The sequence below is a fragment of the Athene noctua genome, chromosome 1 (assembly GCF_965140245.1).
Source record: "Athene noctua chromosome 1, bAthNoc1.hap1.1, whole genome shotgun sequence".
NCBI lineage: Eukaryota > Metazoa > Chordata > Aves > Strigiformes > Strigidae > Athene > Athene noctua.
The window spans coordinates 62324175-62349041 of NC_134037.1; the positions used below are offsets into that span (position 1 = coordinate 62324175).

A 24867-nucleotide genomic window follows, 5' to 3' on the forward strand; every position below is an offset into this window, starting at 1 on the left:
TTTTCCTTCTTTGATGTTAATTCAGTTTCAATGAGCCAGCAAAAAGAAGATAAGATAATGGAGCACTGCTTGGTTTAATTGCTTAGTTTTTCATATTAAAATCGATCTTTGCTAACACTGCTTTCTTAAAGACTAGCCGGAAGCAAAATCAGTTTTCAAGTATAAATTCATTATCATCTGCTTCAGAGATGCATATTTCTAATAGTTGGGAAGATTAGAACTGAGAAAATTTCTTAGTCAAGTCATACAAGTTTAATTTCATGTGACCTTGCAGTGAAAGACATGAACGGCGTTAATGTTGTTAGATTTTTGTGAGTATGTATTGGCACTGTAGATGGTAGAGGGTGTAGACAGCTTTTAATGGAATAGATGAAATGTTGGAAGAACCACAGCTGCAGAAGAATGGAGGCAATTTCTCTTTTTTTCCAGTTGTTTTTCCTCTAAAACCCAGCTCAGATATATTTACACCTCATGACAAAGCACATTTAAACATGTGCTTAAAAGCACAGGAGAAGAAAAAAGATGACATTTAATCTATCTGCTAGTTAAAGACAAGATCTATATCTGTAGTTTTTCAGACAGAACTTGTTAGCTTCTCCTCAGAAACTTCCTTCTAGGGCCATCCTTCCTAGAGTTATTTTACTTATTCCAAAGTCTTTTCCTAATGGCTAATCTGCATCTTCCTTGCAGAAATTAATGTTACCTTTTTCCTAACTTCAGTCAGTACAAGGAACGCATTATTCCCTTTTTCTTTATTTTAAGTATTTTACTTAATTGAGGGTTGATGGTATTGCTCTATTCAGATTCTACACTAAACTATCTCTTTTCTTTCATTCTTCTATAGGTTGTATTTTCTAGAACTCTAACTGTGCAAATTGCAGTTCTCTGAATTCTCTCTAGAGGTTTTCATGTTTATTAAAATTCACCTGAACTCTTACCAGCACTGCATAGAGATGCAGGTTTGCTTCAGAATGAACAGAATATATTTCTGCTCACGTTTTACTTAGGTATTTCCCCTTTTAAGAGGGGAAGATACTGAGAGATACATTGCTAGTTGTCCCTTATAACCTCCAGATACTTTCTTGCTAAATGGCCACCTATCCCTTTGCTTCCCATCTTATATTTGCGAACCTAATTATAATCGCCCCAGTATAGACTACTTCATTTGTCCAAACATAGTTGCAACCTCTTTTTTTTTTTTTTTTCCAAGATCGTTTCTGAGATTCAGCATCAACTGTAGTAAATGCTGTCTTCTGAGGAAAGGTCATGGGATTTTGTAGCAATATAAGCATTCAAGTATTTTTTACTATAGTACAGTGTCTCACTCAGACAAGATTTCAGGGGGTTTGGAACCATTCTGACTGGCAGAAACACTGTGCAATAAATTCTTTCCCTTCTTTGTAGATGGTTATTTAGAGGTATATACACATCATACAAGTATTTTTCTATATCAAGTTTGTTTAATTCAAAACCCAAACCAGAGCTGGACTCCTTTGTTCCTATGTCCTATCCATGATATCAGTGTACACTAACGGATACTGTATGTGTGTATACATATATGTATGTATACATATACATGTGTACATACATGTAAACCCTATCTAAATGATTTATATCTGTGTTTCCCCTCACTCCTACCCTCTTAAAAACTTGAATCTGCCCAGCTTCATAATGTCTGGTCTTTTGTTGCCAACCTCATCTCATTTTAAGGTTTTAAATGTTCATTTGGCATAAGGAATGCCTTATTTAAACAGAGATTGCTCATTAATAGGAGAACCATGTAATGTAACCAGACTTTAAATGATCCCCCTGGAATGTGTGAGTCTGGAGTGCCTCCCCTTAATTACTGTAGTAGGAAATGAACACAGATTCCCTGGTTAATCACATGTGAGTCCAAATTAAAGAGCACAGTTTGATGGGCTTACTCTGCAAGTTCTCCCCCATGCCATCCATCAGGGAGATTGGTCCTTGAACTGTATTTGCAATACAGTCCTTTTTACAAATATTATATTATTTTCCCTTACCTTTTAAATAGGCAAAACATGACAGCAGTTGATCAGTGTTTTCAAATTAATTATGATTAAACTTTCATAATGGTGATTACAGTTAATTGTTGATTCCTCTCCCAACCCTCCTTCTCATGATTTACCTTTATATCAATTTCACCTGAAGACACTTACATCAAAATTTCCAATTAGACAGTTGCTGTCACAATCACCACAGAGCTCTGAGTTTGATTTACAGGTGATTTTTGCTAGCACTCATTTAAAGCCAAGGTCTGTGAAAATGATCAGAGCTGTGGGTGTGTTTTGCTTTTCTCTTCAATATAAAGATAAAACTACTAATAAAATCACTTGTAACACCAGTATTCTAACTTGCAAATGTGGTGCCCACTAATGCCACTGAATAATCTGATATTTAAATGAAAATTTTGGCATTTTCAATTTTGAGGGCTTATGCCTTCCCTCACTCCCACAAAGCACTTTAATTGTATCTTTAAATATGTTCAGACATTCTGGCTTTCCTTAATGAGCTAGGACTCCTGTCCTCTACAGGTGGTTGATGTAGCAAAAGACCAGAGACACAAAGACTATCAATCTGGTTGGTTGATTTAAGTAATAATTAAAATAACAAGTAAATTAATCAGTTCATGAGTTAATTTTTTTGCAATTCTAGGACTAACTAGTAATGAAGTATATTCCAGTTTTCTATCAAGAAAATGTCAGTTTAGAAAGCCATCCTTAATGAGAGGAGTAGGATTTCTCCTATCTTGTTACATTCTTGCAGACAGAACTTGCATAGAAGAAACCTACTATATTTGAATTTCCTTGGGTTATTATTTTCCCCATAATGTACAGACTTGCTCTAGGCAATTAGGGACTTCAAAATATAGATCGCTGTACTTTTAAAATTGAAGTTATGTTAATTCTCCATTTTGTACATAAGAGAAACACAAATTGGCCACAAAAAGTAACCTGGAAATGTTGAGTGTGATATTTCTCAGTCTGAATAACATTGAAATACTATGTAAGCAAACATCAATAATTTAGAAAATCTTGAACTATAGGAAGAATTCAATTCTGTAAATAAATTCTTATCCCTATTATGTAGGATTCTTTTGGGACACTGCAGCAGAATGAATGTAGACATGAAAACTAATACATCTTAGACATGGATTATAACCAAGCAAACCTTCTTTAAATGCATGTATGTGAGTCAGACAATTTTCCAGTTGAGAAATATGTTCTGTAATGATTTCTGAATAATTTCCTCTGTAATGATGTCTGAATTATTTCCATGTGTGCTTAGAAATGCCTTAGAAGCATAAGTACCAGTATTGCTTTAATTTCTGCTTTCCTTGCACACCGTATCTCAGGTTCCTGATTTGTTGTTTCTGTTGCAACATTTAATGAATTTAAAGTACTTGAAACTTAGGAAGACTGCAGGAAGTGTTCACTTGATTTAGATGCCTAGATTTTCTCTAGAATCAGGAGAGCCTTCAAGTGCATTTAGGTGTTCTGAATCACCTTATTGTGATCCTAGCTAAAATTAAACAGCTAATATTAGATGAGTATTCCAATAATAATAGGCATGACAGTGCCCCAAGCGTAAAAGAAAAATCAATTTCCTGGGTTTTATTTTGAAGTGCTGCTTCATTAATTCTGTAATTTTATTAAATCTAGATTTTAGATCTAAAACCATTTAAATGTCCTAATAATTTTGAAATATATTTATGTATTTCTGCTATTCTAACAGAACGACATCCGATAACAAATGCAATTGATGGCAAGAACACTTGGTGGCAAAGCCCTAGTATCCAGAATGGAATCGAGTATCATTATGTGACCATTACATTGGACCTCCAACAGGTAGACTTCTGTTTGTTTGTTTCTGCAAAGGCTTTCTTTCTTGCATAATAGATCACTTGGATTTTGCTCTATGTTGCTTTTACATTATGAAGACACACTCAGCTTCTCCTGTAACTTTCTGTTGTTTATACAGATAATTCTTCCTGACCCATTCATTGTAACATAATACACCAAATTAAAAATAATTATTTAATGTATATTTTTATGAAGCAATGTTTTAAATTATTTTAAATATAACATTTGCGATATTATTTTTTTTTTTTCATGATAACTTCTGGTTTGGTTCTTTAAAGACAAAAGATATTTTCAGGGAAAAATTAATATGAATAGAAGTTTATGTTTAGAATACTGTTTGTTCTTGTTTCAGTAACAGAGTACTCTACACTTAAATACACAGAATATACTAAAAATATTTAAATACGCTAAAAATAGCTCAGCTGTGCTAGGGATACATGCATTTGTGATGGCTTATTTTGAGGGACAGCCTGGATAAAGGGAGGAGTTTGGCTAACAAGGTCCTTAAATAAATTATCTCGTTAGTGGAATCTTGCTTGACAGATGTAGCTATACAGAATGCAGTTAGTTGATGCTTATGAAAAGGCTACATAAATTCCAGATAAGTAAGCAAGAGGTTTTGAGGGTAGATTGTAAATAATTTTATTTTCATTGTGCCAAGATAAATACAAACCAATTAACTGGTACCAAATTTATTCATTATGTTATTAAACTTGACCATTTGGGTATTCAATTAAGTAGGTTACAAATTTATTACCCCTCTCCTTAAAATCTTCTCTGGTCTGTGGCTGACCCATATTTGTCTGCATCTTGAATCAGACCAGAAATTACAGAACTGTATAATTATCTAGGTTGGAAGAGACTTTTAAGATCATTGAGTCCAACCACAAACCTAACACTGCCAAGTCCACCACTAAACCGTATCCCTAAGCAGCACATCTACACATCTTTTAAATACCTCCAGAGATGATGACTCAACCACTTCCCTGGGTAGCCTCTTCCAGTCTTTGACAACCCTTTTGGTTTAGACATTTTTCCTAACCCCCAATCTAAACCTCCCCTGGTGCAACTTGAGGTCATTTCCTCTTGTTCTATTGCTTGTTACTTGAGAAAAGAGACCAACACCCACCTTGCTACAACCTTCTTTCACATAGGTGTAGAGACTGATAAGGTCTCCCCTGAGCCTCCTCTTCTCCAGTCTAAACAACCCCAGTTCCTTCAGCTGCTCCTCCTACGACCTGTGCTCCAGACCCTGCACCAACTTCGTTGCTCTTCTTTGGATGCTCTCCAGCACCTCCATGTCTTTCATGTAGTGAGGAGCCCAAAACTGAACACAGTATTCAAGGTGTGGCCTCACCAGTGCTGAGTACGGGGGGATGATCACTTCCCTCATCCTGCTGGCCACACTATTTCTGATAGAAGCCAGGATTCTGTTGGCCTTATTGGCCACCTGGTCACACTGCTGGCTCATATTCAGCTGGCTGGCAACCAACATCCCCAGGTCCTCTTCTGCCAGGCAGCTTTCCAGCTACTCTTCCCCAAGTCTGTAGCCTTGCATGGGGTTGTTGTGACCCAGGTGCAGGACCCAGCATTTATCCTTGTTGAACCTCGTACAGTTGGCCTCAGTCCACTGATCCAGCCTGTCCAGATCTTTCTGCAGATCCTTTCTACCCTCGAGCAGATCAACACTCCTGCCCAATTAGGTGTGGTCTGCAAAATTACTGAGGGTGCATTCACTCCCCTGATATCAGATTAATAACTGATAGTTATTAAATAGAACTGGCCCCAGTACTGAGCCCTGGGGAATACTACTTGTGACTGGCTGCCAACTGGATTTAATTCAATTCACTGCAGCACTTTGGGCCCAGCCGTCCAGCCATTTTTTCACCCAGTGAAGAGTACACCCATCCAAACCATAAGCCCGAAGTTTGTCCAGGAGAATGCTGTGGGAAATGGTGTTGTAATCTATTTTCCAGGTGTTAAGAAAAAAGGGAAGGCCCTTTCTTTGGCTCACTAGAGACAGATTCCCCTTCCCTGCTCCCCCTCCTCTGTGATCCCTTCACTGAGATCAGTTTTCTATTTCAGTTTATCATTACTGGTTTATCAGTTCCACTTAGAACCTGCCTGTCCCTATCTCCCTTCTTTCTTGTTTAGCTGTATTTAAAGAGGACAATAGCTAATTATCAACTAAAGAGACTATGACTAAAGCATAATTTGTTAGAAAATAAAATTAAATGAAAAGCAGGGCATTGAGACATCTGTGTGCATCAAAAATATACAATTTTGTTGTAAGAGGCCAACTTAGTCTTAGTCCAGCACTCAGAACTTGTGTAAGGTTTAACAAAGAGCAGTGCTTGGATTTCTGGGTTTTTGTCCTTTGTCTTGTAAAAAAAAATTCATCCAAATGATCTAATGGTAAAAATTCTTGTAATTAAGTACCTTGTATCCTTGACACTGAGGTACTTGGAGGGCAGTAATCTTTGTACCTGGAAGAGCCTTTAAATCCTGGAAGAATTATTAGCATTCTGGCTTTGGAGCCCTTATCGTTACTGGCAGAAATAATCCTACATCTGTGTCTTTGGCCTTATATATGCGAAAGTATTCAATGTTCATTTCTCTTTCAATCAGCAGAACTAAAGCTTTTTATGGAAGTCTGAGTTTAAACTCCTGTGCATTAAAATGTTGGGTTTTTAAAAATGTATTCTGAACTTTCAGAGTTATTATCTGGTTTGCCTTTACAGCAAGGGATTGTGCCTCTTGTTGACTATGATCTGTTGATATGTGAATAGCTCTCAGGCATAAGAACTAAATTACCTTCCTTGTTTTTCATCACCTTAGGGATTTTACTTGTGCAGTTGTTTAGGTCAGGTCTGCTAAACTAGGGGTTTACAACTTCTAATGTTTTCTCCCATGTCAGTATCTAGATTGTCATAAGAAATAAGCAAATTTGTGCACTTCTAAAAGTTTTGGGTTTTCTAGGATACTAAAAGGTATCAACTACAGGGTCAGTGACTGTATTGAAAAAAAAAGTATGGGTTCTTCTAATGTATTTAAAAGACTTCTTTGTGTGCCAGTTGGCAGCAGTCTGAGAATACTGCACTGTTCGTTGTGGGGGTTTGGGGTTTTTTTGTTGTCTTTTTTATAAAATGAGACAAGGCTCAAGTATGAGCCTGTTTCTTTCCCATGTTCTCTTGCTTATTGTTCAGGGAAAGCTTGCCAATGCATTTGCAGTACTAAAGCTGATACCTTCTATTAAGACCTTTCAGTTGTATTGTCTGGAGTAGAAGCATTGTTGAGGTTTTCGTGGATGTTAGAGAGAGGGGATAAGACCCTCTTACTAATGCTGTCTGGCACACTCCTTATGATCTGAGTAGCCCATGTAGTTAGGAGTGTCTGCTATGTTTACTCGCCACCTTACATGGACAGAACAACAGTTTTGTTCTTCAAAATGTAGTAAAAGGTCTGTTTGAATTTGCATGGCTTTTAGATGTCTCAGTAAGAAATGATTGTTTGGATTTTGAGGAGTATTAGGAGGTTTTGTTTGCTTATTTGGGTATTTTGTAGAGACAGCATTGTAGGCTTTATTAAAGTAGTCAGTGAAAACCAAAATTTCTCTTCTAGCTAGTGTCATGCATAGTAGTCACTATGAATGATGAAGGTCACCTTTGAGACCTAACTTAAAAGAAATACCATTCTTTACCTTTGACTTATAGGAGATTCGGTAATTGCTATGTTTGTGTTGGTACATTCTTGCTTTAAGTATAAAAATGCTTAACTTCTTTTTGTGAGATAGAAATAACAAATGACAAATCTACAAGTAATGGACTGAAAATTGCAGGAATGCATTAGTTTGTATGTTATTACTGATAATTATGATAGTACATGAAAGGCTTTTAGTAATCCTAATTTCATGAAAAAATAAGGAAAATAATTACAATTTCTTCATTTAAATAATGCTGGGCCTTTTGGGGCAGATACATGTTTTTTATTTTATTGTGCAGTGTAGCCATATAAAAATGGTGTATACTAGTTAGCAATAACTAATAAACTGGAAAAGTAAAATATATTTTACCCTAGAAGAAGCCAAAATCTTATCAGTCAAGTTAGGAAAAATGCTGTATTTTTTTTTTTCTCCCAACAGTCGAGGTTTACCATAATACTTATAAAGAGCTTTTATCTATAATGGAGGCTAGGTTCCTAATTCATTAAAGTACATTTGAAATTTGTACCCCATCTATTATAGAAATATGAGCTAAAACTGGAACTGTTTAGTTCTGAGCATCTTTGCTAATTTGCTCTTAACCCTTCTAGATTTTTTAGCCATTTTGACTACCACCATCTTACCTATTTTTCAAGAATATTATGGAACACCATTTGTAGCTGTACACATGAAATAATTTTTTTACAGTGCTTTTCATCCAGCAAAGCGCATGGGAGATCAAAATATGAATGTCGATTTATATGGGAATTGCTCACACAAATGAAGGTTAAAATAAGAGTTTGAGCTACGCTGGTTACTGAAAGTGAAACTACAAATCCGAATTTGGCGGGGTAGGTTCATCAGTATGCTAGGTTGCATCTATAAAGGACTCACAAATTACCAAGAGAAACTGCTGTTCTGCATCTCTTAGTCCTGCTGGTTGTGTAGGACCTGTCGGTTTTGCCTTAAGAGTGGTGGGCAATTCAATTGCAACAAAAGCAATTCAGATCTGGTGAGTACAATGTTTAGCAGGACAGAAAATAATCCTTCACTTCAAGAAGTACAAAGAAGGGAGTTAGCAAAACATAAATGCTTAGACTTCCAGGGAGAATGTATTCCCTGTACTCATGCTATCCCACAGGCTATCCCAAATCCTCAATTGGTTTAATTTCACAGTGATGTGAAAGACTAGTAGAATTTCTTTCAAGAAAATTGACAAATATATGGGAAACCAGTTGGTATTTTGAGGTGAGGTGGTCAGCCCATCTGTTTCTGATTTCTACACACATCAGGACATTTTTATTAACAAATTCCCTGCTGTTGTGGGGAACAAGGACATTGACAATACCCTTTGATATTGCTAAGATACGTGTGCCAGGAGATATTTATGTGGGTTTTGATTTTTTTACTATACACTATTTTTTTTTTTACATAGTGCTGGAATATTTTATGTGACTTGTAGATGTGTGGAGCTCAAGTTAATGTTCCGGCAGAAAGTTCTGAATTTAATATCTTAATACTGTGGAGAATCAGTCCAGTGTCCAGGTAATCCTTCCCAGGCATATATTTCTGAAGAAGAGGAAAGTTGACAGTCTTCAGAGCCTTGTAAGATCTCGTAAGGTGTACCCCATGAGGTACAGCAAGAGCAAAAATAACTGATTAAGCTATGTAGTTAATTTCTCTATAAAGCAATTGCAGTTCATTAGTTTTAATTTCCTTAAGCTCTGATAGCATCCAAGTCTTTTGCCTTGTCTTTTCATCCTATCCCCTGCCGTCCTTCTGTAGGAAGGGAGGAAGAAGTCTGAAAAATTGTGTTCGGACTCCACGTAGAAATCACTGCAGTCCCACTTCTTCTGAAGTGTATTTAAGTACTTTTTACAGTGTAAATTTTTAGACACATGGACTTCACTATTTGAGTGGCACATATTATATTTTGGGTAGTGGCATTTCTGAAACTATGCAGAGAACTGAATAACTGGAAGTAGGAGAAGAATGCTTGACTTGCTCAGAAGCATTTTGAAAAGCATTTATGAAAAGCAGACAGCAATATTCTGCTAATGCTAAATTCATTATTTTGTAATACTGTATTGTCCAAATATAATTTGAATAGAGGATTTTGATCTGGTTTTGAAATATTTCTTTTGTTATTTAATTTATTTTAATACCCATGAGCAGAAATACGCGCACACATGCACATGTGCACAGTCACAACCATGTATCACATATTCCTGATAAGGGTAATGCTAAGAAGAAGAAAAGAATTGCAAAACTGAGCGATTGCTTTTGATTTGTCTACACAAGACTGTACAGCTAAGTCGATCTATGGAAAAAGAGACATGAGAGAACCAAGAAACTGTGACAAGGTGAACGGAAGAGATTCAGGCTGGAACAGGAAAATGACAGGATAGGACTCAGACTAGTGTTGTAAAAGCTCAGTGTGGTAGTCTGGGAAGCGCTTAAAAAAGAGGAGAAAAAACCCCCCTCCTATCAATGAAGAGAAACAGAATCTGTATTTGCACAGTTGCCACCAAATTGAAAAAAAGATCATTAGGGAGGAAGAGTCCCATGGAACGTACATTTTCACTTTGCTACTATGTGTAGGACAGCTACAAATAGGAGAAATAGCATATAATAAAATTATGAAAGTAATATTTCACAGCTGAGTTATGGATACAATATGCACAATTGACTGTGATTCATTATTTTGTTGCTGTGCTTTATAATTTAAAAAAAAATATATTATTTTTATTTTAAAGCTTGAATTTTAGGTTGTACAATGTGTTTATACATCTGCTGCTATGCTGAGGACTACTATATATAATATAAAATGTGACCAATAATTTGAACATTTGGGTAAAATTTGAAGCCAGCTGAGGAAAAAATCTGAATATTGATACTTCAATTTTGCCTGTATTAGCAAAGAACATGTCTCAGTGGGGGAGAGGTGGGACAGACTTGGGAGAGGATTTCTGTTTATTTGGTGCTGAGGACTCAACTCACTTGTTAGGAAATCCAGTTCAGACTAGCTCTATTCTAGACCATGGGCTGAATGTCCATTAGCAGCTAAAACAAATCAGGTATGTCTAAGCATGTTCTGCTGGCTTAGTTCTTCTCTGAAGGGAATCTAGTTTGTGATCTCCACAATCTATTCATGATGTGAACAAAAGCATGCTAAATTGGGATAGCTGTGAGGTTCACCTCAAAAGGATGCTCCTTATCTGAGCTAAAAATCCAGTGTGGATGTACCCTCTGTGTCTGAGCAGATTTCAGATTTTATATTAAGCCTATCAGATGCTACACACACCAAAATGGTGGTATTCCCCCATGTCTTGATGCAATATTGCTGACCTTTGTTGGGGAAGGGAAGTATGAGAGAGAAGAAACCTCCGGCGAAGAGACCTTGCTTGTGAGACCTTGCTTGTTATTTGCTCCTTCGCATTGCCAGTATGAGTGTGCTGTGTTGATAGCTGTTTGAAGGAAACATTATTTTCAGCTGTCAGTTCCCTTGATGCACAGCATTAGCCAGATCTCTTGGGGGAGCACATCTCTCTTTTTCTGAAAGAGTTCATCACTTACACAGCAGCAGAGTTCACATGTTTCTTAGACAAGGATGACTTGAGGCAAGCGTGGCAAGTACTGTCTTCAGAACCCTGTTGAAGATGTTACCCAGATGTGTGGCCAAACAAGCTACCTGTTTGTAGTATTTATTGTAACGTTTAATTTTAAAAATGACTGTTTTTAAATGAAAGATTATATGAGCAATTAAATTCTTATTTCCATCACCAATTCTCTTGCCCACTTTTGGCCTTTTTTCCTCTCCCTTCTAGTGTTTTGACTGAGGAAGTTACAAGAAGATTGCTATAGGAAGGACTGTCTTGGAGTACTTTAGTAATCTCAGAAGTAAAACTGCCCTTTCTGACTAGCCATTTCTTTGTCTTTCTAGTAAATGAGATTGTTTATGTTTCACATCCCTTCCAAAGTCAGTCTGAAAACACCTATTCCTGGAACTGTGTCATACTGCAAATTAAGTGGCAGAGACCATGAATTTACTCAGTCTGCATCCCTGTCCAATTTATTTTCATCTTGAAGAAGAAATAACTGGGTTTTTGAGTCTTGACCATTTAGAAGCTGTTGCATGATTTTTAGATTCTGGAACCATCTCCCTGTTGTCTGAGTTCAAAAAATTAGTGGAGACTGTTGTGTGGGTCTTTGCCTATACAGTTGAACCCCACAATTAGATCCAGTTAAACTAATCCTTTAGGGACTGACTGAAGTCAGTCTTACAGCCACAGTGAAATAGAAGGTAAATTGGGTTATAAGATACTTCACAACATTGCTTCTTTTAATGCAGATTTATAGATTTTTGTTTTAACTAATAACAGTTCACCAAACAGTAGCTAAGGAATCAGAATGCGTTGAGCAACACAACCGTATTAAAATAGCCTTTACACATTAACTGCACAGTAGTAAAGGAATATGTATATCACTAGGAGATACTTGGTTTCCACATTATATTTTCTCTGCTCTGGAACACCAAATACATTTTCCAGTGGGGAAAAAAAAATTACAGACAGCTTTCTATTGAATAACTTCTCATATCACATACCAGAATAGCTAAAGGAACAAAGAGAGAGTTAATAACACTGTTTAGTCTTGGGATGCAAGAACCAGATTAGTAAAATTAAGGGCCAGTCTGTGATCATATGTTAAATTTGTATGTATGTCTGAACATTTTGCTTAGGTTTTCAGTTAATATTTTCTCTTTCTCTTTTCTACCATTATGTGTATCAAATGTCTGAGACACTTTCAAAACAGTTTCTATAAAAGTAAAGCTTAAAGCTTCTTTTCATCCCCAAACCAGAAAGTAATTTAACAGAAATGAAAATTAATCCGAACTGAGACTTTTCACCAACAAATGCCAGTCTGTTTTGTCCATCGTCAAAAATGTTTGTCTAAAGAGAGAAATGTGAACAGAAGCAAAGTCTTTTCAGACTGTAATGATGCAATTCCATGATTGCTGTTCCCCCCACTGTTGCATCCCCTCCCCAAACTGGCTGAAGGGAGACATTCCTGTTTCCCTTATTCTGGCACTAACACTTGTTCTACCTTGTATGAACCAGATCAGTACCTCGATGCTGAAAACTATGTCTTGTCTTGTTTTTTGGGGGTTAGGTTTCTGCCAGATCAATTTTCTAATTTGGCTTGCTGTGTGAGGTTTTAATGCCAGCATGGGGGAGGGGGCAGAAATGTATTTCTGGAAGTGGTGGGGAAAACAGTTCCACACCTCTCTGGAGCAGCTGGCACTCTGTGTTGACTTCAACTGATTGTAAAACTTTAAAGTATAAAATACTGATCTGTGAGCTACAGTCCATGCCTACAACATAGGGCTGTCATGGTGAATATTTGGTTTTAGTATGTCTTGCACGTGAATCATTGTTTTGATGTAAACATTTGAGAATTCAAAGCATTAATTATCTCTCTGTCAAAAAAAAAACCAACCCCAAAACCCTAAATCTAGTTCTATGTCTCAGTTATACCTAAATGGTAATGAACTGTTAAAGTGACAGCCTGAAAAAGATGCAACTGAAGCTGTGAAAATGAGACTTTGGAACTAATATAAAAAAAGAATGAGCTCTATTCTGTTTTATTAAAGTTGTCAGCCAATTTTTACACATGTAACTGGATGTTAGTTATAATACTAATTTTAAAAAAAAATATTTTTTTTTTTGCTTTCATAGACTGGAATCTGAATATTTTAGTAATTCCCCTGATTTCTTTAGTTTCACAATTTGCTGGTAATGGAATAATCAGATATCTATAGGATGAAACAAAGCATACTTTGTCCTTCTGATATTTTTAATGAAAGCAAAACTATTGGATTTGCAGTTAGTTTATAATGAAATGATTTGGGAAAAAAAAAAAAAGGAAAACCAGAAAACAACACATAAATATACCAGTGAAGATTTATAGCAAATATACCTAGAAAACATAATTATTAGCAATTGTGAAAACAAACAGAGCTGTAGTAAATGTTTTGACATCACAGTGAACATTTTTAAGAACTACCAGGTTTATATAGTATTAGCAAGTATACTTTATATTATGTAACTTTCTTCCCCTCATGGAAAGGAGAGAATATATGCACCCTGGTAACAGATGTCATCCAGGGCTCAGTTCTTGTCTCAGAATAAAGTTTTCCACACTAATATCACTCAGACAAAAGTGTAAAGAAGAATGAATTATGTTTTTCTTAGCTAAGGAAAGATCTATGCCAGCTGTAACTCCAGTAGAGCCTGCTGCATTAAGCTTTTAGTTGTTCTAACAAACAAGTGTAAGTGAAGTTACTAAGGCTGACTTTCCTGCAGCATTAAAAAAGAAAGTTTTTCATGAGTGGTGCAATAATACATGGAGGGAGTACTCTTCAATGCATTCTGAAATGCTAAGAAGCCATTATTGTCCTGAAAGATCAGCTGTAATACCCACCATATAAAGTGCTGCTAGCTAGGTTGAGTAGTTGTATTAACAATAAATCTCCAAAGGATTCTTTTGCCCAATTTTTTAATGCTCTCTACTAAATCAGACCATAACTTTATTGCTTTGTGGTTAGTCAGAAAGATTTCTAAGTAAGCAAATCCTTTCAGCTTCTATTCATAATATACACTGACAAAGATTAAAAAACCTTTTCAGAATTTATAGTTTTTCTTTCTGAGGTTACTTGCCTTACATTTTCCCTGGATGACTACAATAAATACACATACCACTGTTCCTTTTCTAATTCTGGCTCTAACCAGGGGAGCTGTTTACCTTTCCATACTTCAGGCAAATAGTTTCAGGATATAGGTCCTAAATACTCCATTATAAGCTTTGAATCCAGAGTGACACATAGATTCTGACATGAATATAAAGTTTTCTTCTGATTTTGTACTATTGGCAATTCTGGTTCTAAAGAAAGTCACAGAGCCTGGGAGAATGGTGGCATGACAAATAATGGGATCATAGGATTCTCAGTCTTGAAACGGTTTTGCTCTTTTACTGAAGAAGTATGTTACCATTGAATAGTTATGATGAAAAAAAAACTTGAAAAAATGAGTTTTGCAGCTGACAGTGATGGTCATGAAATAGTGCTTCTGTTGTGATAGCCGTTTATCAAAATATTATTATTGAAATGTAAGGTCTATGCTACAGGATGGGCAACAAGATTCTGTAATATACATGATGAAGACTGTCGTAACAGGACAGCTGAATATGTGTTAAGAGGTTATTAACTGACTAATCTGTGTTTTGTAAAGTTTTGTATGTTAATAGTTAGAGGAGTAGGAGAAAAGTACCTTGTGATATGAATGTCATGTAGTGCTTTGCAGCATTGTGCCAATATTTATACAGTAATTTGATGAAATATGCTTAAGGTTGATTTTAATTGTCTTTTGTTTAAGCTATCAGGCTGTAAAACTGTTCAGATAGCAGTATATGGCACAGGGTAAAATGCTGCTGCTCTTAATAACGGTGCAGTAGGCCAGAGCTTGTTCAAAAGCATTGGATCTGACTTGCCAAGAGTTTTTCCTCATCTATGCAATGGTCTTGATTTGTGGATCTAAAAGTGGATCTAAAACCACTCTAAGAAAAAGCACTAATGGGAATAAAGTAAATATTTAAATAGGCCTTGGAGCTGCATAAAATCATCCCTTGTTCTGAGCAATGAAGAATGAATATTATGTATACACTCCTCTCATCAAATCTATTGATGGCAAAATTATTCTGTCTCTCTCTGCTCCATGGAGTCCATGTGCGGCAGGTCACATGCTCTGTGGAAGCACTTAGAGATTCATTTATCAATGATGTAGTTTAGACAGTGAAAACGGTCATTAATGTAGCTCTTTTTGTTTGATTTGGAGTAATGTGGGCTACGTGAATGAAGAAGCTTAGAAAAGGGTGTGCATTGGATCTCTCCAGCTACAAAACATGGAAAAACATAGACTTGATCTGTTCTTAAACAGAACATATGACTTCATGGTGAAGATAAACCTTTTGCTTTGTTGTGAGTCCCTTTGTAAGTGAATTCTGATTTTAAAAGGGTGCTCCAAGGTGGAAATATATAAAATTACTCATCTCATAATTCACTTTTTATATTCGGTATATCCCCGGCTGTGTCATACAGCAAGATATACACATCTGAAGCAGTTCTCAGCATAATTTAAAAAGTATTAAAAACTAAAAGCAAGAATGAAAATTGAACATGCATGTGCCTTTTTGTTCTGAAAATCAGATTTAGAATCCCATTTATTTCCATTTTCTTCTTTCCTTGTGTATGTTTTTGAAATTTCCAAAGTTTAGTGACACAAGACAGCTTAGAATCACTGCCAGAATGTATTTTTAAGCCTATTTAACCACTATCATGTTTAACTAAAGAAATGAAGTATGATGTGTATGAAGGGAAAGAAAGAAGCAAACGGGGCTAAAAATATTTTTGAAAAGTCTATATCTTTTTATTTGAAGGCTCAAGCTACTACTTTATTCATGTTTTCATTGGGTAAGTTTTTCATACTGCACAATATTTCTAGATCTAGATGGAGAGAACATTGTGTCACATTCAGGGAACTGGTATAATTTAGTACATGCCTATTTCATGTTCATATCAATGATCTTAACCTCAAAGAGTTTACAATCCATATCAAATCAAAATCCCAGTTTCTTAAGACGATGCCTTTTATCATACAGTATATATAGTGAATAACATGTCCTTTTCCAGACAAGTCAGTATAAAAGCTTGTCAAGGTTTCAGCAGGGACATGTTTAAGATTTAAATGTTGATAATGCAGAAGATGCTCTATGCTAACAGTACAACAGTTTCAGATGTTTGTTTGTATCCCTCTCTACAAGGTGGGTAACAGATAGATGTCACCTCACTAAATAGCAAGTATTTATTTATATACTTTTTAGCACTCCTCAGAAAAGTCAGAAACCATAACATTGAAAAAGATCTTTAATTTCACATTAAACTTGTGTGAACTTTCTCTCTGTTGTCCAAGAAGGAAATCTGAATAATTTCTACAAAGATGCATCCCGGGCTCCTGAGGGAATTGGCTGATATAGTTGCTAAGCCATCATATTTGGCAAGCTTTGTTAAGTCATGGCAGTCAGGTGAAGTGACTTGAGAAAAGGGAATATCACACCTAGTTTTAAAAATGGTAATAAAGAGGACCCTGAGAACTGCCAAGCAGTCAGCCTCTAGTTCAGGATGTCCCTGCTTAAGGCAGAAGGATTGGACTAGATCTTCAAAGGTCCCTTCCAACCTAAACCATTCTATGAATCTATAAGAAAAGTAAGTGTTCTCTAGAAAAAGCAGATACCAATGTGCTATTCCTGTATCTGACTAAATAGTTTTATCTATGTTAAAATCAATATTCTTATTATGGAATTAAAATGTAAACACTTGATATGAGCCTGTAATAGGTGAGAAGACTGAGAATAGTTTTTAAAAGTTTAGGTTTCAAGGTTTGTGCATTGTAAAACTTATATGGAGCCTAATAAATGGCTGTGATAGTTTTCTTCTCAAAGCTAGAGGAACAGACAGGTCACTCTGAAATGTGGCTGGTGAGAGGACAGTGTGTAGAAACCTCATGAAAGGAAATGAGAACACTTTACCCGGGTACTCTCAACACTACTGGACCCAGGCTGAGCATCAGTTCTTGCATCAAGAAAAAAAAATAATTTTTTTTTGGTGTTTTAGCACCAAAATAAAAGCATATTTTCTATTCTTCTTTATCTAAGTTTGAAGAAGAAGGGTTTGAATATTGGCATTTCCATCAATTTTCCTTTCCTCACCATACTCTCTCTCCATGGAAAGAAGTGATTAGCCTTAGGAAATAAAGAGAAAAGAAATTGCTTTCTGCTATTATTTGAAAGCACTGTGAAAAGAAATTACTAACTTTAGCCCTCAATTCTGGTGTACACTAGGCCAATGATGAGCAGCAAAAATGGTCAACAGAAAGCAGCTATTCTTTTTGAGGCCTTCATAAACAGCTGAACAGTGGGTAATGGAGAAAACCAGCAGAGAAAATTACAAAGAACAAAGTTGACATTGCCAGAAACTTTACAAGTACTGACTCCCTCTATTTGACTTAATGCATCTTAGATACTCAACAGCTGGACAACTTGAGAGCTTTACAGTTGGACATTTTATAAAGTGGACTGTTTTAATAGACTTTGCTTTTATTTATTTATTTTTTTAAAATGACACAAGTTATAATCATCTTTTACATGTAACATGAGCAAAAGTTGAGAGGTATTAATAAAGAACCTATTTTTCTCAAGGAGAAGAAAACATTCTTAAAGGAACCTGAGCCTCTCTAGCAGTTATATACAGGAGAGGGAGAGAGCTGATCTTGTTCTAAGTTGAGGTATTTTTAAATTGATTTTTAAAAATGCATGTTCTGCAGGTATTAACTAAATGAGACTGGGAGTTGTACATGAGTGAATTTTTGTCTAATTAGAAAAGATGGAACATTTCTAACTGAAACTTGGCTTGATCTGGAGACACCCTCCTTAGAGCTTTTCAAGGTTTGCTATGGTAAAATCTTTCTGTTTTTCCCACAAAGTACTGTGGACATCTTATTTTGCATGACATTCATAGCTACAGTTTTTCTGGGATAGATAATGAATGCCCTGCTAGCTAGAAACCAGAGTTGTTTGCAGCACTGTGGAAAAAAAAACACAGCTATGTTGGAATCAAGTGTGTGCATCTTTCAGCCCAAATTCCCCATCTGGTAGCGGCATTTCAGTTGGAAGCAGCTCAGATGAACAGGAGAGACATTGTCATTAGAAGGCAAACTGCAGCATGGAGGGGAACTGTTTAGCTCTCTAAACTGAATCCTGCTAAGCATCCTTTTTTTTTTTTTTTTCTTTTTCCCCATGCCAACATTTTCAATTACAGAATTTCTAACTGTGAGCAAAATGTTTGAAACCATGGCCACTATCTCTCAGGACAGTGATAGAAAAAGATACCTGCTAGATGGTTGTTTGAGGAATCTGAAGAGCCACTCCATTTCTAGATTAGGCTTTTTCCTCTGTCTGAATTGAATGTGAGACTAAAATGAGAAGGTTAGTTGTTCTTAAATAGCCAATGTTTTGAAAATTCTTGCATCAAAACTGTCTACTCTCTTTCATAAATAATAGAGACAAACAATAATCCGTAACAGCGTATGTGAATTGAAAGATGACTGATCCCATATTATCACAAGGAATTGATATCGTCCTCTGAGAACACAAAGAGCTGTTTCTCAGACTCACAAAACCTCTGCTTTAGCTCATTAGCTGAAGTAGTTGTGTTTCATGTCTTAAGCCGGTAGGAGAGGCTATTCAAAAATGAAAAATGTGTAAATGTGATACTTATTTTGAGATGTATGATGTCCTTTCGATGTCCAGTCGTTTTTATATATGAGTGTAAAGGTAGAAAAGGGATCCAGGAACATTGAACAGATAGATCCAGGAACATTGTTCTGCCTTGAGAATTTGTTTAAATCTGTGATTCCTGATTGTTGGTCATCCTAGGTACTAGAAGTTACTGAATCTGGTAGCCTGATGGATGCAAGGCTGCTGTGAGTCTGTCTTCACATTCAGACTGTAGCAAGGCAGGGCTTATGTTTGTGAGAGAGTGAAACACACACAGGGCTGCACAGAGCAATGTAAATAGACCACAGGGCCCGGTCAGCACCTGCATGAGCACAAACACAGCACAGGCTGCCTCACCCTGTTCTTTCTCTCCAGATGATTAGGCTTAAAGTCTGCTAGGGGTGCGTGTGTCTGTGTACATCTCTGGATGCATACACAACATTCAACGCTTTAGTAGCTTGCCTTAGATAATCCATCCACTGGCTGGCTCCAGATCCCACTGGTGTCCCCGGCTGTAGGGATTTGCCGCCCTACTCTAACTGCTGGTACTCAGACCACTTTCTGTGCTGGTTAGTTGATCTTGAAGTTAACTCTTGTTCACACACACCCACTCAAAAGAGGGAGCATGCCTAAACGGAAGATACTTAGAAACAGGATTTAATGAGAAGATAGGGCAGGCATCAGTGACTGAGGTCGGGACAAACATGCTGACTAGCTAGCTGTTTACAGTCAACTGGTTCATTTTATCACATTTTTCCTCTATTTTACACTTGTTCCTCCCTGATCCACCTTGATCCCTCCCTTTCCCCACCTCTGGTTGCTCCCTTAAATGTTCTCACCCATTTACACAATCCCCTTAACACATCCCATAATCAGTTTTACATGCTCCAAAAATGTTCTTTCCCCTGCTCTTGTCTTAATGAGTCATACTCCCCTGTAGCCAATAACCCCATCAGCCTGCAGGGTGTTCTGAGATGACTCATCTGGATGGATTTTGCATTGGGACCAGGGGTGTCTGCAGTGCTCTGCTGTCCCTAACAGCACTTGTGAATGGCTGGTTAAATAGATCTGTGGGAAATTTTAATGCCACAAGTTTCAACAGTATTTATGCCAGCCTGTAAGGAAACAAACCCTTGCCCAAATTCTACACTCATCTCAATAAAAGGTTTACTTGACCACTGAAATAATAATCAACAACATAATATAATTCTAGTAAATAAGTACACACACAGTTTACACAAGATTGCTGATGGAAGCCTCCATTTGGGCTATTACATTCTTCTGTTGGGAAAATGAAATGGAAATATAGAATTGTGTGGTACTGTATTTTTTTTCTCTGATGATATACTGCCTTACATGAACGGTTTCTAACAGAGGGATTTATTTTTTAAATAGAAGCACAGGTGGGAGTCAGACACAATGAGATTTCCTGCTTCACTAGCTAACCCTATGCAGATTAATGATTCACTTCAGCTCTATCTGAATAATATTAGTGTAGCAAATTATCCTGTATAGTAGGATGCACTTTTCTATGTCTTATGAGGCATTCATAAGAAGATACAATGCTGTAACTTATGGAACCATTCCTCACAATATGTGCTTTGCAGATCTCACTGCTGAGACAATTACCAATGAAAATGAGACCCAAAACTCATTTTGTTTCTCATCTTGAGGATTGTGTTGTCTATAATTTGGGAAAAGCTTAAAAGTCTATTTAGACTATTTCCCTCCCACTCCCATAATTACACTATGATCACATGAGCAGAGAAGTAGAAAAAAACTCCAGCTGCACTTTGGCAGCTGTGTTAATGGACTATTACATGCTACTAGGCAGCTTGGTATTGCTCTGTTTTCACATTTGTATCAGCAAACTTTGGTCTCCAGGTAACACTGTGTTGGGCTTGTACGAAACCAGATGTGCTCTTAGTTTGTACAATTATCACATCAATTGATAAGTGTCAGATTACTGATGCTATTTGAAAAGTATACCAGGCATGCTCCATCAATTACCCTGTGGGAACAGAAGCTCTACTAGGAAACTTGGCTCCCGAAAGCTGAGCAGGTTCACTTTTTGTGGCTGTGGAAACAAATACAGAGAAACTCAGTAATACATTAGACTTTACTGATGTTAGTATTCTCATGCCGCTAAGCTCTAGCTGGTTGTATTACAGTAACCAGAACACCATTTGCTAAGCAAGTCCACAGTAAAAGAAGGGTTACTCTTGTACCTGGAGCAAGACAGTTTTCCAATTGGTTGGAAAATCAGTGTTGCTTCCATGACACTGACTTGCTTTGAGAATCATCATGCAGCTGCCATTAATTTTAGTCTGTTTTTTCTGCACTAGTTGTTATTGTCAACTTGTTTAGAAAGCACATTAAAGCATGGAATACACTGTGTTTGTTGTCTGTGTCACAGCACTGTGAGAAGGTGGTAATGAGTAGAATACCTCTCTAAGCTGGGAAAACTGTCTTCCTGATTAATGCTAAATCTCTACAAGTCTGGTTATCCCCCCAAAGAAAAGATGTATCTAAGAAATATGGATTAGAAGCCTGTACTTTCTTCAGCCTAGTCTTACTGAGAAAGATCAGGAATAACATCAACCAGTGCATGTTGTTGATGCATGTGCTCGCTCACCTTCCCTGACTGCAATTAGCATTAGCAGCTTACCAAGATTTAAAAATTCTGGTCTTTAGTGACAGCTCTGTTTCTCTGCTCAGGAAATCATTTTGTTTTATACAGAACAGTACTGCAGTTCCACTCGTGAAGGAGAAAAGAGAATGTTTCACATGTCAGTGGGTTGCAGATAGCTTGGTGCAGTTGCAGAAGCCACTACGGGAACTCTCAGAAGCTAGGACAGTAGTAGTAGACTGGATCAGGACAAAAACTGTAATTGAGCATTAGTTAAAAACAACTCTTCATGTGTACATTAACAAGCTTTTTTCGTTGTCAAGTTTAGATTTAGAGAAATAATTTCATCCCACTATGACCTGCAATATGCTGTTTCCTCTCCAGTACCTTTTTTTTTTTTTTTTTTAAATAAAATGTTGTTGCAGTTTCATTTACAAAGTTTCTAAAAATAACCAAAGTCAAGGTATACAATAAATTGCTGTCAAACTGTACACTATCCCAGAAGGTAAGAAACGGGACTTCAAACAAATCTTCAGCAGAATGTGCAGGAAATGTTGTTGAAATAGGGCTCTAATTTGAAAAGCAACTGTAGAAAGTTTCACTCTCCCACACAGCCTAGTGTTTCAAAGTAAGCAAGGAAAAAAAGGCTTCCTGTTGGTTACGCCTCTTGGCCCTACAGAGCAGATGCATACAAGATGTTTGCAGAGCTAAATGTTTTTTTGACTAAAGGCAGTATTTAACATTGAATCCTCTGTGAAATTTTGCAAATTTTAGGACTTCCGCAAAGGAAACTCTATATGCACACCTAAGCTTATGAATTTATTTCAGCTATGGCCCAAACCACAGATCCTCCATGGTAGAAGCCCTAGCAATATGTTTAACCTTATATGTTATCTGTATAAGGAATAGTCTTTTTATGAGAACTTGGGGTAAAACTTTTTTTTTTTTTTTTTTTTTTAAAGTATTTAGATGTACTTTAGAATGAAATCTCCATTCTGAATGGCTGGGACTGAAAGAGTTTATGTGGTTTGACTGGATCATGCTGATGTAAAAACAATTTACTTTGTATGTTGGATTCTTTACTTGTGTAAAGGACAATGTGCAAAATAACTCTAGATAAACTATTTCCTTAAAATGTAGCTGGTCTCATTATCTTCCATAGGACATAAATAATTAAACACTCCAGCTATTTTCTTTCATCGCAAAGAGCTTAACTGGGGGGGAGCAGTTTGGAGAGGTATATTAATGTTGTGATTTTCTCTGTTTATTGTAAACAGTACTGATCCAGTATAGTTACAGGTAGTTATTTGCAGCCAGTGGAATATATGCATAAATGAGTTTAAGAGAGGAAAGGGCATTTGTGAAACATGGGACAAGTGATTCTATGATTGAAGCATGAATATGGTTAAAACAGTGGAATAAAACACAGGTTTTTCATTGTCTCTGGAGATTTCCTTTTATGCTATTGAAGAAAAATATTGGTAACTTCAGATAATCCTCCATGAGTGCACAGTTATGCACATGTTTTTCAGGTCAAAATAAATACAGCCTCACCCGCTTCTTATTGCCACTGAAAAACTTTTGTTGTCAGTAATTTGACATCCTGACTGAAGCTATTGTGGATCTTAAAATTTTCTCAGCATCTACACAGAAGGCAGGAATGATAATTGGAGATAAACTTTTTCTTTGTCTCCATCATAAAATGTACTGTAGTACTTGCAGCACTCTGCCACTTAACATAATTACTATTTCATAATAATACTGATGGTTATTAAAAAAACAATTTGAGTCTTCTTACTGGTTTTTTTTTTTTCATCGCATTACTGATTGTCGTAAGTATTCACAGCAGATTTTGTGTGGACTAAGTCTGAATCATGCAGCTTCCTTACAATGACTATCCAATATAGAAAACATTAAGTATTAAATGAACACTGTTCTCTCTGTGATACCCTCTGGCATCCTTGTGTGCAGACTCACAGAACTATGCCTTAAAAATATTAACTTGCTGTATGTTTTGCTTTTCTAATGGAAATAGTTGTTTCTTTTCCTTAGCTTCAGTTCTACCTCTGTAGCATCTAGGTGTTACTAGGGTAAAAAAACCAAGCCAAACCAAAACTGCATCACTAATATATGTCATTCTGCAATTGCAAATGTGTTGTTTGTGGCTTGCATCCCAGCAAGCCTGTAAACAGAAATAAACTTTGATAAATCAATTGAATAGGCTGGTGAAATGCACCATAATGAGCATTGATTACATGCTTACATTCTGTTTGTAGTGATATTTGATGTGTCTCTGTCCTATAAAGCTTATTTATGGCCACAGTGACGAGTCACGTGATTGAAACAAGATTGTTTTGTAGAATGATTTCAGCATGATGTGATTACATTTCAATAGCTTAAACCTATGTATTTTTCTTAACAGTGATAAAGTTGTAACAGAGTTTGGCAACTCTTAAACATTTCAGAAAGTGCATGTCTATAAATACATATACAGAAACAAATCCAATTCTACAAATTGAAAATACTTGAAAACAAACTTTGCAAACATTTGGCTGAAACTGCAGCATAGCAATTACCTACTAAGTTATCTGGAATTTGAGTAGCTTTTTAATTGTATTTTCAAAATCTCTATTGTCCTAATATAACTAATTTTTTTTTTTTTTCAGAAATGTTAATGGAGAATTTATTTCTGTAGTTAAAGAGTTTCAATGGAATCTGAGGCCATATTGCATTTTTAGAGAAAAAAGAAATCAAACGTCATATTTACTGTTTGGTAGCTATTAAGAAATCAGAATGAATTTATCATTTTTTATTTACATATATTTTAACAGTCCATCCATTTTTCAGATTTTCCAGATTGCTTATGTTATTGTGAAAGCAGCTAACTCACCTCGACCTGGGAACTGGATATTGGAGCGTTCACTGGATGGTGTAGACTATCAACCATGGCAGTATTATGCTATCACAGACAGTGAGTGCCTGACGCGATACAACATTCACCCCCGTCCTGGAACTCCATCCTATATAAAAGATGATGAAGTCATATGCACTTCTTATTATTCAAAAATCCATCCTCTGGAAAATGGAGAGGTAAGATCAGATGTTATTCCATGCACTGTAATCTGGGAGAAAAAAAAATAATCTCTTGCTTAATTGGCAAATATCTGCCTTGAGTAGACAGAGTGTTTCGGGATGCTTGAAAAATGGGAAGGTAGTCTACCTGCAATTTCTAAAACCTCATCTTACATGGTCCTGTATAAATGCAT

General features: G+C 36.4%; 1 protein-coding gene across 2 annotated transcripts in view; it reads left to right on the top strand.

Moving 5' to 3' along the window:
• The window catches only part of LAMA2 (laminin subunit alpha 2), a 383623-nt gene that overhangs the window by 94033 nt on the left and 264723 nt on the right, over positions 1–24867 (top strand). For both annotated transcript variants that reach the window (XM_074896288.1, XM_074896289.1), the window contains exons 3-4: positions 3757–3869; positions 24449–24691. In XM_074896288.1, coding sequence (XP_074752389.1) covers positions 3757–3869; positions 24449–24691 — 356 coding nt within the window. The remainder of the gene's footprint in view (positions 1–3756; positions 3870–24448; positions 24692–24867) is intronic.